This window comes from Oryctolagus cuniculus, chromosome 3 (genome assembly GCF_051225735.1).
Source record: "Oryctolagus cuniculus isolate XC-2025 breed Fujian yellow rabbit chromosome 3, ASM5122573v1, whole genome shotgun sequence".
NCBI lineage: Eukaryota > Metazoa > Chordata > Mammalia > Lagomorpha > Leporidae > Oryctolagus > Oryctolagus cuniculus.
Genome location: NC_142869.1, coordinates 72,189,798 through 72,203,029, shown reverse-complemented (window position 1 = coordinate 72,203,029; position 13,232 = coordinate 72,189,798). Strand labels below are relative to the sequence as shown.

The 13,232-nt window shown below is 44.3% G+C and overlaps 1 protein-coding gene across 3 annotated transcripts in view; it reads left to right on the top strand.

Moving 5' to 3' along the window:
• NOSTRIN (nitric oxide synthase trafficking) overlaps positions 1-13,232 on the top strand; it is a 63,495-nt gene that overhangs the window by 36,126 nt on the left and 14,137 nt on the right. For all 3 annotated transcript variants that reach the window (XM_070070729.2, XM_008258703.5, XM_089328242.1), the window contains 3 exons: positions 6,380-6,505; positions 12,534-12,632; positions 12,732-12,857. In XM_070070729.2, the coding sequence (XP_069926830.2) occupies positions 6,380-6,505; positions 12,534-12,632; positions 12,732-12,857 (351 nt within the window). The remainder of the gene's footprint in view (positions 1-6,379; positions 6,506-12,533; positions 12,633-12,731; positions 12,858-13,232) is intronic.

Sequence of the window (13,232 nt, the reverse complement as noted above, 5' to 3'; positions counted from 1 at the left end):
ATGTTCACAGGATAAGATAAAGATGAGATAATATTTTAAATGATTAGCAAATCACGATGTATTTACAAAATCATCAAGCAATATTTTCAGGCAAAATATAGGGCAAGGTTTAGCCTTAACCACAGTAAACACAAATTCACAATCCTAACAGTCTACCCAATGACTTTTCATTTTAAGTAATTTAATAACTGAGTTCTTTCATCAGCATCTTGTCAGTTCTCACGATGTCATCCCAGTGTTGCTTTTTCACGTGCATATTGGTGCGTGCACAACCAGGAGCCGGAGAAAAACCTCAGCTCGGACGTTTTTTACAGCTTCCTTGCATGCATCATTAGTAACAGCAGTCTGCGGTTCTTGGCAGAAATCTTTCCAAGATATTTGTGCATTTTGCATATAATTGACTTAATTGGAGCTTGATAAAAGTCTGCAGATCCACCTGACCCAGGCTCATGCCAACGGCCACATATCCCAGGAGGCCGGAAGGGAAGACACTCGCCAGGGCCCATGGCAGCTTCCCATGCAGCAGACTCTGCACTCTTCCCCCAGGCCACTTCAGGACCCGTGTCTGTCCACATTCATCAATTCATATGTCCACTCACATAGTCAGTAAGAGTAAGTCTGATAACTGTTCTTACTCAAAAAGGAGCACAAATGATATTGGGGTACAGAAATAAGATCAGAATCTCCCCCCCAAGAGGTGCAGTCCCCATTCGGAAACACAGCTCGCACCACTGCAACCCCAAACATTTTCTTTAAGATTTTATTTATTTATTTGAGAGGCAGAGTTACAGACAGAGAGAGGGAGAGACTGAGAGAGAGAGGTCTGAAGCCAGGAGCCAGGAGCCTCCTCCGGGACTCCCGCATGGGTGCAGGGGCCCAAGGACTTGGGCCATCTTCCACTGCCTTCCCAGGCCATAGCAGAGAGCTGGATCTGAAGAGGAGCAGCCAGGACATGAACCGGTGCTCATATGGGATGTCAGCGCCACAGGCGGAGGCCTAACTGACATGCCGCAGCGCCAGCCCCAAACCCAACCGTTCTTCAAAGGAAAAGAAATGCCATAGCAAGTGGTTCTGTCCAGTGAAAGAGACTGTCAGTTGAGTAACTTAAGGTAGCGTTGTTAGCAAGGTTTTACAAGGTTCTTCTGTCTTCATGGTTTGAAATGCTAGCCCACAGTGCATTAAAACGTTCAGCACCACAACCTGTCCCAGGCCTACTGAACCCTCATTAGCTGCTATTCTTTGTTGATGTCAAGCAATAACAAGAAGAAAACTCACACAGCTAAGTGGTGAACTTCCTCTTGCTTCCTCCACTAGCTAATGGCGTCCCCGGGAGGCAGATGTTCACGGTCCCCACCTCCTCCCGCTGGTCCTGCAGCCATGACCTTTGGCTGTGGCTGCATCACAGATCCATCTCCTCTTTTTTTTTTTTATTTTTTTTTTATTTTATTTTATTTTATTTTATTTTTATTTTTATTTTTTGACAGGCAGAGTGGACAGTGAGAGAGAGACAGAGAGAGAAAGGTCTTCCCTTGCCGTTGGTTCACCCTCCAATGGCCGCCGCGGCCAGCGCGCTGCGGCCGGCACACCGCGCTGATCCGATGGCAGGAGCCAGGAGCCAGGTGCTTTTTCCTGGTCTCCCATGGGGTGCAGGGCCCAAGCACCTGGGCCATCCTCCACTGCACTCCCTGGCCACAGCAGAGGGCTGGCCTGGAAGAGGGGCAACCGGGACAGAATCCGGCGCCCCAACCGGGACTAGAACCCGGTGTGCCGGCGCCGCTAGGCGGAGGATTAGCCTAGTGAGCCGCGGCGCCGGCCATCTCCTCTTCATTGCTTAATCTAGCAGCTTTTTCCAGGCCTCCCACTGAACAGCCAAGGCAGCATCATTTTCTCATCTCACATAGAAGCGCGCTGTCTCCAGCCCGAGCCGGTCCCCTGTGCTTCTCTACACTTCTTCCCATTTCTCAACAGTCCTTGTTCTCACCAGAACTGATCCAAACCTCCACTCACCACACTTCCTGCTGTAGCACCCACTCCCTGCGGACGATCTGGCTCCTATGTCACAGCGACACCATCTGCACATCCGCCCTGGAGAGGCAGAGTCTTCACCCTGTGCGCCTGTCCCGTCCCGTCCCGTCCGGCCCCGCCTCTCCCACTCTTAATAATCCCTCTCTCTCTCTTCTATCTTGGACAGTCCCTGTCTCATGGTTCCTTCCCATCGTCTTCTCGATGCCATTCAGGCTGCTATCATGAATTACTGGAGACTGTAATAAAACACACACACACACACACACACACACAGAGTGGGAGGTGTGCAGAGGGTTAAGTCACAGCTTTCTACACCAGCATCCCATGTCAGAGTGCCATTTGAGTCCTGGCTGCTCCACTTCAGATCCAGCTCCATGATGATGTGACTGGGAAGGCAATGAAGATGGCCCAAAAGTGCTTGAACTCCTGCCACCCACATGGGAGACCCAGATCCTGGCTTTGGCTTGTCCCAGCCCTGGCCATTGCATCCATCCGGGAAGCAAACCAGTAAATGGGAGATTCTCTTTCTCTCTTCTCTCTCTGTCTCTACGTCTCTCTCCCTCTCAAATAAAAAAATATTTTTTGGAAAAAAAAAAGCGGGGGGTGGCTTTGTGGCCTGGTGGGTGCCAGTTCATGTTCCAGCTGCTCCACTTCTGATCCAGCTCCTAGGGAAAGCTATGAGGTCCTGAAGAAGCTCCTGGCTCCTGGCTTTGACCTGGCCCAGCTCCTGCTGTTGCTGCCATTTGGGACAGTGAACCAGCAGATGGAAGACCTTTCTCTCTCTCTGTCTCTCCCTCTCTCTCTGTAACTCTGCCTTTCAAATAAATAAAATAAATATTTTTTTAAAAAAGGAGAAAACCCAAGCATTTATTCTTCACAGTTCTGGAGACAGAGATTGGGGGCCAGCATTAGTGGGTTCTGGCGAGAGCCCTCTCCCAGGGTGCAGACGGCAGTTTTCTGCAGCCACCTCCCAGGGCAGAAGGAAGGCTCCTATTATAAGGACTTTAAACCAATGAGGAGTCTACTCTCATGATCAGATCACCTCCCCAAAGCCTCACCCCCTAACACCATCACATAGGGCAGTAGGATTTCAGCAGGTGAATTTGGGGTGGTTCCATCACACCTCCACCTTGGGAGAGCAGGGAGCGTTAGAGACACAACTTTGCATGCTGCTGCTCCTGTTCCTCCCTAATAATTACCATCTCTTCTTTTCACACTAAGCTTTATGGGAAGGGTCAGCTATGCTGTCTCCACTGCCCCGTCTCCTGTTTACTTGTTAAACCATTCCAGTTAAGCTTCCCCACCATTCCACTCAGAGTGTCCTTGCCATCGGAGGTAATGCCCTCCTGTTCCTAAAGCCAGCGAGTGCTTTCCAGTTCTGACCTTGTTGAACTTCGAGTCCTTAGGCATTGTTTAGTTCCACCTTCTAGAAACCCTTCTTTTAATTTAGCAACATCTTCATCTTTTGGTTTTCCTCCTACCTTTTTGAAAATTTTATCTTAGCCTCTTTTATGGACTTTTCTTGTTCTGCCTGGCCTTTTTATATTCCTGTGTCTGAAGATTTCTCTCCTGGGCCTCACTCTGTTTTATTCACCATCATTATCTCCAGTGTCCGAAGTAGTACTCTCAATACTAAGTACTCAATAAATAATAGGTACTCATTAAATATACTCTCAAGGCTGCGACTACCATATCTATGCTGCCAATACCTAAATGTGTAACTCCAGCACACACCAGTCTTTAAACTGCTTTCTGGCAACTCAAAATCAATATCTAAAACCAGACCTGGTACTTTACTCTATCAAAGATATTCCTTATTCCTATACTCTCTGTATCTTTGAATATCATTACCCATCATATTCTTCCAGATCTAATTCCTAAACCAAATACTTCTTGAACTTTTCCTCCTCCTTTCTCTCTCTCTCTCTCTCTCTCTCTCTCTCTCTCTCTCTCTCTCTCCTCCCCCCTCTCTCTCCCTCCTCTCCCCCTCCATTTCCCTCTCCCTCTCTCTGGCTACTAGTCTTTTGCCTGATTTATTGTAACCAACAGATGGGCCTCTGCTTTCCATGTTGCCCCATCCTGTGTATTTCCCATGTACAAAGCCGAGTCCTCTTCTCTGAAATTTGTATCCAAGCATATCATTCTCCATTGGAAAGGCTTTGCAGGGACCCAGAATAAAGGCCACACTCATTTCCGTGGCCTTCAAGGCCCTCCCTGACTTGGCCCCTGCCCATCACTTCAGCTTCCTCTCTCATAGTCCTCCTCTCAAACTGTGTGCTCCAACCTCACCAACATTGATTTTTTTGTATCAAGTCATGCTATTTTGCTCCAACAATTCCTATTTTCATTTCAGGTTTATTCATGTGGATTTTTTTAAAAGCATCTACTATATGGCAAGTCATGGCTTCACTATCACATCAATTCCAAGGACAGTTTAGGTGCCTCCCTGGGTGCCCCAGTGACACTTAACTATTCCTGCTATCTTGGGATCTACCACACAGGTGGTAGTGGTCTGTAGGGGCCTCCGTCTCCAAAGCCCTGCACATGACCCACTGCAGGCACTCAATAAATGTGTGTGGACTAAATGAATGAGATGTTTGTTGCAAGGGGAGGAAAAAGGGGAAGGAAAAATAATTTAATCTTAGGCAAATATTAGTAATGGAGGTATCTTCAATGAGACCCTAGAAGTCTACGTTCTTTTCTTTCTATTTGAGACTATTTGCTGTGAATTTGCCATGCAGAAACTTCTAGTCCATAGCTCTGTCTTGTAGCTGATGAATATAAGGGGTGAGTTAAAAAAACAAAAAAAAAAACCACAAAGTTCCCATCTCTGGAGATCTGTGCATTTTCAGTAAGAATCTAAGGACAGTGACTTAGCAAAGTATAGCCGTGGCACTCACCAAGCTGACTTACTGTGTTGTTATCAAGTTAAAATTCACAGGCTCATGTTTCTACAGAGAGATGTGGTTCATTACATTTGATATACAAAACCAAATGTGTCCTGTGTAGGTCATACATTGGAGCCAAGGGACAGCTGAATAGCTAGCACAGCAATTGGAATAATAAAGTGAGTGGCAGCAACATCCAGCATTTTGGATGAATGTTCTTCATTATTGTATCATTACCCAACATGTCCTTAAACAGAAAGAGAGTCATTAGTAAAAAGCTTTTGTCTCTGTCCTTGAAACTCCTAAACTGCTTCAGTCAGGGATTCCTTGATGTTCTTTAAAGTATGGCTCCGAGACCATGTGCATGAGGATCATCTGCGAAGGGCGTGAAGTTCAGATTTGCTAATCCCATGGCAGGGCTATTCAGTATTGCTAGCCATGAGACTCTGGAATTTGCTATTTTGCAAGTATCCCAGGTCATTGCTAGATAGTCCAAATTCTGAGAATTATTCATGTAATCCAACTTCCTCATTTCTGAGATGTGAAATTACTTGTCTGGGCGTTTTGATCATCAGTTTCAGTTACCCTGATCCGGAGAGTTTTGTACGATTTTGATTTTTAGATGATCTAACAATCAGAATGCAAATGTTGGTGATTGGCAGCAGGCTGCTTGTGAAGGAGCAAATCACTGGAGAGTGGGGCAACAGGAAACCACTGTGAAGCTGTCCACAACTTACAATACATATTGGGTGTGTGTGTCTTGGCCTTTTCACTAGTACCAGTTATACTCGCTAGTGTTTGAGTGTGGCCCAGGTGTTGGGCCCTGTGCCACATGTGTTATATACGCCAGCTGCTGGATCCTGAGAGCAACCCAGGGAAGCTATAGTCATTTCCCCACCACAAAGCTGAGACACCTGTGGTTCATGAAGGTTAAGTAACTTGTCTGCAGCCAGAACCTGGGCTCTCCTTCTGGAAATCTAATTCCAAAGCTCTACTGCTGGTTTTAGGATGGTCAGACAGAAAGAGAGCTGGGCCTGTTCGAAAACTTAGTTCTAAAAGTTACGTGACTCCAGACATCTCTAAGAAACACAAGGGCCTACAAGACTGCCAAGTCTGGTGGTGACTGCCATCTTGAGTTGCAGATCCTTGACCTGCACTGTCAGTTCTCAAATGCACTGACATTTGACCACCTTTTTGATTTGATGAATGTGGACAAATCACTTCAGATTTAAGGGGCTTGATTGCCTTGAAAAATCATACTGAAAACCCTTGGGTTTCCTTCTGGTCCGGCCATCCCTTTTTTTCTTGAAAAAAAATCTTTGGTTTTGTCATCTGTATTTAATATTCATGACTTTAGCTAAAAAATAAGAAGCATATCATTGGGTCACAGATAATTCTTTGCATGAAATTCCAAAGAGACTTCATAAATGCGTTAATGAATGCATGATAATGCTATTTTAATTTAGCTCCTCAACAAGCTGAAAAAATCAACTGAGAAGCTGGAAAAGGAAGATGAAAATTACTATCAAAAAAACATGGCCGGCTATTCCACCAGACTGAAATGGGAAAGCACACTAGGAAACTGCTACCAGGTACGTGTGCATTCGAATGTTTCTTCTTTACCTCAGCATCCTTCTCGCCTGTTAAGGTCTTCCTGCACCTTCCCTCTCTTTCTTCCCTCTTCTTTCACCAGTCCCAATTTTTATACGGAAGCATCACAGAAATTATCTTCTTTCTTTACAAAATCTTCTTAATGGTGACAAAATATACATTCTTCCACATTCCAGTGACTTCCTTTCAACTTCAGCTTTAGTAGTGTTTAAGACCAAGGTGCTTTTTAAAAAATATATTAGAATTTGATGCACATAGAGTAGGTACTCAAAATTATAATCTCGAGTAAAAGAAGGGTTTCCTTTGACCTCTCTGACTTATTTCCTGGATTTTTGCTGCCACTGTACTGGAAGTCACCAGTATTTCACTCCCTTCCCTTTCTAGTTGATGCACATCATCTTAGCCCACCATCATGTGCGCTTCACTTGCTTCTCGAGTACCAGCGCAAGCTTATTAGACTCAACATGAGACAGCCCCTATCAAGTCATCCTTGACCTAGTAATGATGTCTGCACTTTGCATTTCATTGGCTGATATATACCTAGTCCATACCAACAGGTCATTGACTTACATGTTACTCTCTGAATTCTGTATCTTTCATCTGTTTACAAACTCAAGAGTACAATATCAGATTCATGCAGAGATATACAAAAGATGAGTGGAATGAAATTAAAGGTAATTTTATTATAAGTTGACAGATGGAAGTGGAACAATTGAGTTGTCTGAGTTTCTTTTTTTTTCTTTTTGATTTTCCTTTTATCCGTCTATAAAAGTTGGATATAATAATTCATTTTAGAATTGGATGATGTGTCCTTTTACCCCTTACTACTCCACAAGTTGGATTTAAAATTATTTCAGAAGATACTCACTGAACTATGTTCAAGGCAGTTTACTACATACTGTGAAAAATATCATAAAGTCTTAAGTGTGCCTATTAAGTAGTGAAATCAATTCCACAAGCCAAGTGGCAAAATTAGACTTAGTACTTCATAAGCCACATTTTCTGACTTGCAAGAAGAAACAATATGGCTGATAGAAATAATCTGTTTTTAAAAAACACTAGCCATACTCCTGAGAATCAGGAAGAATCAAATGCTTGGTACTGGTAGCACTTCCTGAAGGAATTATTTTCGAGAGCTATTCACAATATGTGTCAAGTGCATTAAGAATGTTCCCTTTTCTCAGGAGTGGATGGGTGGTGGAGTGGTTAAGATGCCACTTCCGATGACTGCATCCAATATCAGAGTGCCCGAGTTCGAGTCCCCACAATTCCAGCTTCCTGTCAACGCACACCCTGGGAGGCACAGGTGATGGTTCAAGTCGTTGGGTCCCTGCCATCCACGTAGGAGATATCTACTTAGTTCCCTGCTCCCAGCTTAGGCCTGGCCAACCTCAGCTGTTGTGAGCATGTGGGGAGTGAACCAGTGGTTAGGAAATTAAGGAAATCTCTCTCACACTCTCTTTTTCTTTGTTTATCAAATAAACAGAAATGAAAGTGAACTTCCCATTTTCAACCAGTGTTCTTCATCTGACCCACAGAAAATAGTTGGAGTAATTGTTTCCCTAGGTCTCCCAAGGTTGGTACTTAAGTAGTACCACTGTGGGTGCAGACAGATGGCAACTCAGTATACCAGGTGGTGTCTGACCATGGCGAAGAATTTTGAGAAATAAATGGCTAGGCAATTTCATTGCTGTGGGGACATCAGAGAGTGCACTTACACAACCCTTGATGGGCTGAGCCTGTCTCCTGATGCAATCACGAGACACGATAAACGCGAGACATAGGAGGTTGCTGCTGGCATACCATGGCAGATTGCTTTACAATAAACATGATTTTGTAAGTAGAGGCATACATTCTAAAATAACAATAAAATGTTTGGTACATTAGAGACATAAACAGCAATATAATCGTTTATTATCATTATCAAGTATTACGTATTGCACATAAGAGTAAGTGCCATACCACTGGCAGTGCCATAGGCTGGTTTATAGCAGCATCAACACAAACATGTCAGTAATGCACTGCACTGTGACCTTATGACAGCGGGAATGTCACCAGAGTTATAAATTTTTCAGATCCCTTTTAATCTTATGGGACCATAATATATGCAGGTACTTCAAACAGACCATGGAAAATAGATTTAAAAGAGAAGTGTATTGGGGCAAGCATTTGACACAGCAGTAAAGATGTCCCTTGGGACACCCATATCCCACTATCAAAGTGCCTGGGTTTGAGTTCTTTCTCAGCTCCCAATTCCAGCTTCTTGCTAATGTGCACCCAGGGAAGCAGCAGGTGATAGCTCAAGTGGTTGGGTTCCTGCCACCCATGTCGGGGGCTTGGACTGAGTTCCCACCTCCCAGTTTTGGCCTGGCTCAGGTATGGTTATTGCAGGAATTCAGGAAGTGAATCAGATGATGGGAGATCTGTCTCCCTCTCATACTCTAACTTTCAAATAATTAATTTAAAAAATGTTTACTTTGGTGCCAAAAAAAAAGAAAGAAAAAGAAAGAAAGAGAGAAATAAAGAAATCCTTATTTGTATGTGGTCCCTCATTGACCAAATGTCAGTATGTGGTACATGACTGTGTATACAATAGATGTCTTAGGACACTAGTGCCTAATTTTCTCCTGAGATCCCTGTTGAAAAAGGTAATTTCATTTCCATAAACTTATCTCGACAAAGCAGTGGGAAAACAAGACACAGATTTCTGTTGAAAATACATTAAAAGTAAATGGGCAGAAATAATTCACCTAGCCAACACTAAAGGAAACACTACATGAATGAATACCCACCTACACTGTGGGGTTTTGGAGACTGATGGTGTGGGAAACTGCTCATGATAAGATTAAGTGACAAGAAGAGGATATCAAAGTTGAATAACTTGACGGCTAACTAGATATTAAAATCATACATACACTCAGACCTAGACAAAAATGCAGCAGGACGCTAACAGCAGCCATCTTGGGGTGGAAGAATTCTGGATGATTTTTAACTATTTCTTTGTGGACCTTGTGGTTGTAGGATGATGTCTATAAGCATCTGGGGTGCTTGTTAAAATTCAGATACCTGAGTGCCTCCCTATATGTGGAAAATCAGAATCTCTGAATGATGTTAGGTGACTTTTTTCTGAAGTTTCTAGAAAGAGCTTATTTCTTTTATAAGTTTTATGAAAGCAACTGAAATGAAAACGAAGTCCCTCCGAGTCCCTCCTGTAGTACAAGCCTAAGGCCAGGAGAAGGAGTCAAAAAGAACCAGTGGAAAGTGTGAATGATTGGGACGGCTGTTTCCTGGAAACTCTGACCACATTCTCTTCACATGCGCTGTTGTGAAAGCACAAGGGGACCGTCTGAGGTCCTCCAGAGTCTCTTATTTCTCTCTTGCCCATTTTATATAAAAAGAAGATAATAGAAAGCAATAATTCATTAAATGAGATATGGATTTCCCCCTTGCACAGTGGAATTTATTTAAGTCTCTTTTCCTGTGCAAACATAGATCATTTTAATGATTTCCCTGAAATGTAATTAAAGTCTGTTAAACATTACCATCTCCACCCCGGGACACTGGTTATTCTAGCATCAGATCGATGCTCGTGGTTCAGCACAATGTTTTCTCATACTTGGCTTTCGTTCTCTCCCCATCCTTTGCTCATCAGGCTAAGCTCGAACAGCTGATTCTAGATCTTTTTCTATAGGGTAAGAACTTTTTCTTTTTGAAAATTGTCATACTTGAGATTCAAACAACTGAGCAGAATTGGTTTTACATACTGATTAAGAGACACGTCTGTTCTGCCCCAATACGTTTGGTAGGCTACGTGCATCCCTCTGCGTGCATGGGGCTCGTGACTACATTCAAATGGCTGGTGCCTATGATTCTGGAGAAAGACTTAGGTGACTGCCAGCAGAAACAAAGGCATTTGGTGTGCATTAACTTGGAAAAATTGTGCAGCATTTGATGCAACTAAGAGGCACAGGGCTGGCACCGTGGCGCAATAGGTTAATCCTCCACCTGCAGCGCCGGCATCCCGTATGGGTGCTGGTTCTAGTCCCGGCTGCTCCTCTTCCGATCCAGCTCTCTGCTATGGCTTGGGAAAGCAGTAGAAGATGGCCCGAGTGGTTGGGCCCCTGCACCCACATGGGAGACTCAGAAGACGCTCCTGGCTCCTGGCTTCCGATCGGCGTAGTTCCAGCCATTGCAGCCATTTGGGGAGTGAACCAACGGAAGGAAGACCTTTCTCTCTGTCTCTCCCTCTCACTGCCTGTAACTCTACCTCTCAAATGAATAAATAAAATCTTTAAAAAAAAAAAAAAAAAAAGAGGCACAGCTCCAGGCTTTCAACACAAATATCAGGGCACTTGGCATGAAAATCTTAATTTGGGTGTGGGTTGGGTGTGATTGGCATAGATGTTCACAGTTACTAAGCTTATATACTATTTTGCCTGTAAAAGCAGTGTTAAAGTGACTTCACACTGGTACACAAAATGGGGCATACATGTCCATATCATGGGAGAATATTCAGCCTTTAAAAAGAGGGAAACTTGGCACAGGCTGTCACAATGATGAACTTTGAAGACATTATGCTAAGTGGAATATCCAGACACAAAAGGCAAATACAGTATGAGTCCTTTTACTTATGGTACTTAGAGACAGAAAGAAGGATGGGAGTTGTCAGGGGTTGGAGAGAGAGAAAATACAGAGTGACTATTCCGTGGATACAAAGCTTCAGTTTTGTAAGATGAAAAAATTTCTGCAGACAGATGACTGTATGGTTGCACAACAGTGTGAATGTATTTAAAATGTACACTTCTTATGCATTTTATGTTTTTACTTCCACATGTATTCTATGTCATGTTTATTCTGCTGTAATATAAAAATATAAACATTTTCAATTTTTAATGACTATATACCATAGGTGAAATAACACCACAAGGAGGTAGAGGAACACCATGCTGGATGTGGCCAGGGGGCCCCTGCAGATGAGCCAGGAGACGCAGAAAGAGGGGACCCAATTACCTGTGTGACTCTCTTCACCCCACCTCCCTCACCGCACCAAAGGCCTTGGTACACAGCTGCCCATCCTCCGCCCTTTGCTAATGTTACCCACTGACACCCCCGAAACCCTCTTCGTGAAAGAGTCTTGCTCAGTGCTCTTTCCTCGGTGGCATGGAGGAGCTGGTGTGGTGGGTTGAGAGCAAACAACCTGGCCTTCCCTGGATAAAAGAATGTGAGTCTTGACCTAGACCTTACCAAAGGGTGGGGAGCATGTCTTCAGCACCTGCCACTTCTTTCAAAGCCCAAAGTCAGTGGCAAGAGTCTAATCACCAACATGCCCTAAAATGCGGATGGCTAACAAAGCAACTGCCGTGCCCTCCCGTCTCTAGTCACCCCCTCCTAGCCCAAATCATCAAAGTCTAACGGTGGAATTTTCATCATTCCACACAAAACGGGAGGCTACGTTCCCACCTTTGAACAGTGGACTCCGCCCACCCACCAGGCCCAGTTTTAGGCCAGGATTGTGGGGATTCTGCCTTCCAAGCTGTCTCTTTAAACAGAGGATGTGTGTCTCACCATCCTTGCCCCTGCAGATTCACAGAATATCTTGGAAACACTAGACAATGATTCTAAGATATTGAGGGTCTAAGGACATTTTCAAGCCGTCGCCTGGGTTTTTCTGGGCTGTACTCCCTTTCTCTAGGACTCACGAACATTTCCTCAATGTTTCCGTGTTCCCCTTCCTTCCCCGTCTTTGTGAACACAGCCTGTGCCTAATGCCTTTTGGGGCAAAAGAGCCAGGGAAAATTAGGAGTTTATCGTTTATCCTTTTTAAAGGGGGGATAACAAGGCAGACGGGCTGTCACGTCTCTCTCCTGCACTGCAGCTGCGGCATGATGGCGTCGAGAGTCAAATCCCGAGAGTTTGTTCAAGCCTTCCTCTCATGTGCCAGTGTTTGGTGGGTGACTTCCGTTTCGCGTGACAACTGGCTGATCCTGCCTCCTTGTCTACCCTTTTCAGAGCATCCTGGAGCTGGAGAAGGAAAGAATTCAACTTTTATGCAATAACCTAAACCAGTACAGCCAACACATTTCTCTTTTTGGCCAAACACTGACTGCAGTGAGTAGTGAATATCTCTCCATTTCTGGTGCTTTCTGGGTAAGAACTGACAGGAGATATTGCCCTAGCAACCATGCTCTGCTTTCCTTGGCATTGCAGTGCCACACACAGATTCACTGTGCCATCAGCAAGGTTGATATTGAGAAAGACATCCAGGCTCTGATGGAAGAAACTGCAACGTCGTCCACAGAACCCAAGTCCGAGCTGCTACTAACTGATTACTTTGTAAGTATGGAATGGCTCGAAGTTAACTTAACAGGGAACCTGCCATGTTCTGAGGGATGCACTTTGAAGAAAAGGAAAGCGACTGTAATGGAAATTTTGTTTTCTTGGTAAATTAAAATGTTCATTTTTTTTCTAAGTCTGTATAAACGGGGCAGTGGAAATGACTCTGGCATTCTCTGGAAAGGTAGAAGTTTTGGACAGAATATTCATATTCTGTCTTTGTCCATTGTGTGTTGCTATCACAGAATACCAGACTGGGGAGTGATAAAGAACAGACGCTATGTGCTTGTGGTTCGGGAGGCTGAGATGTGCAGCGTCTAGGGGCTGCCTCTGGTGAGGGCCTTCGTCTGGTGTCCTGGTGCTTCACATGCCAAG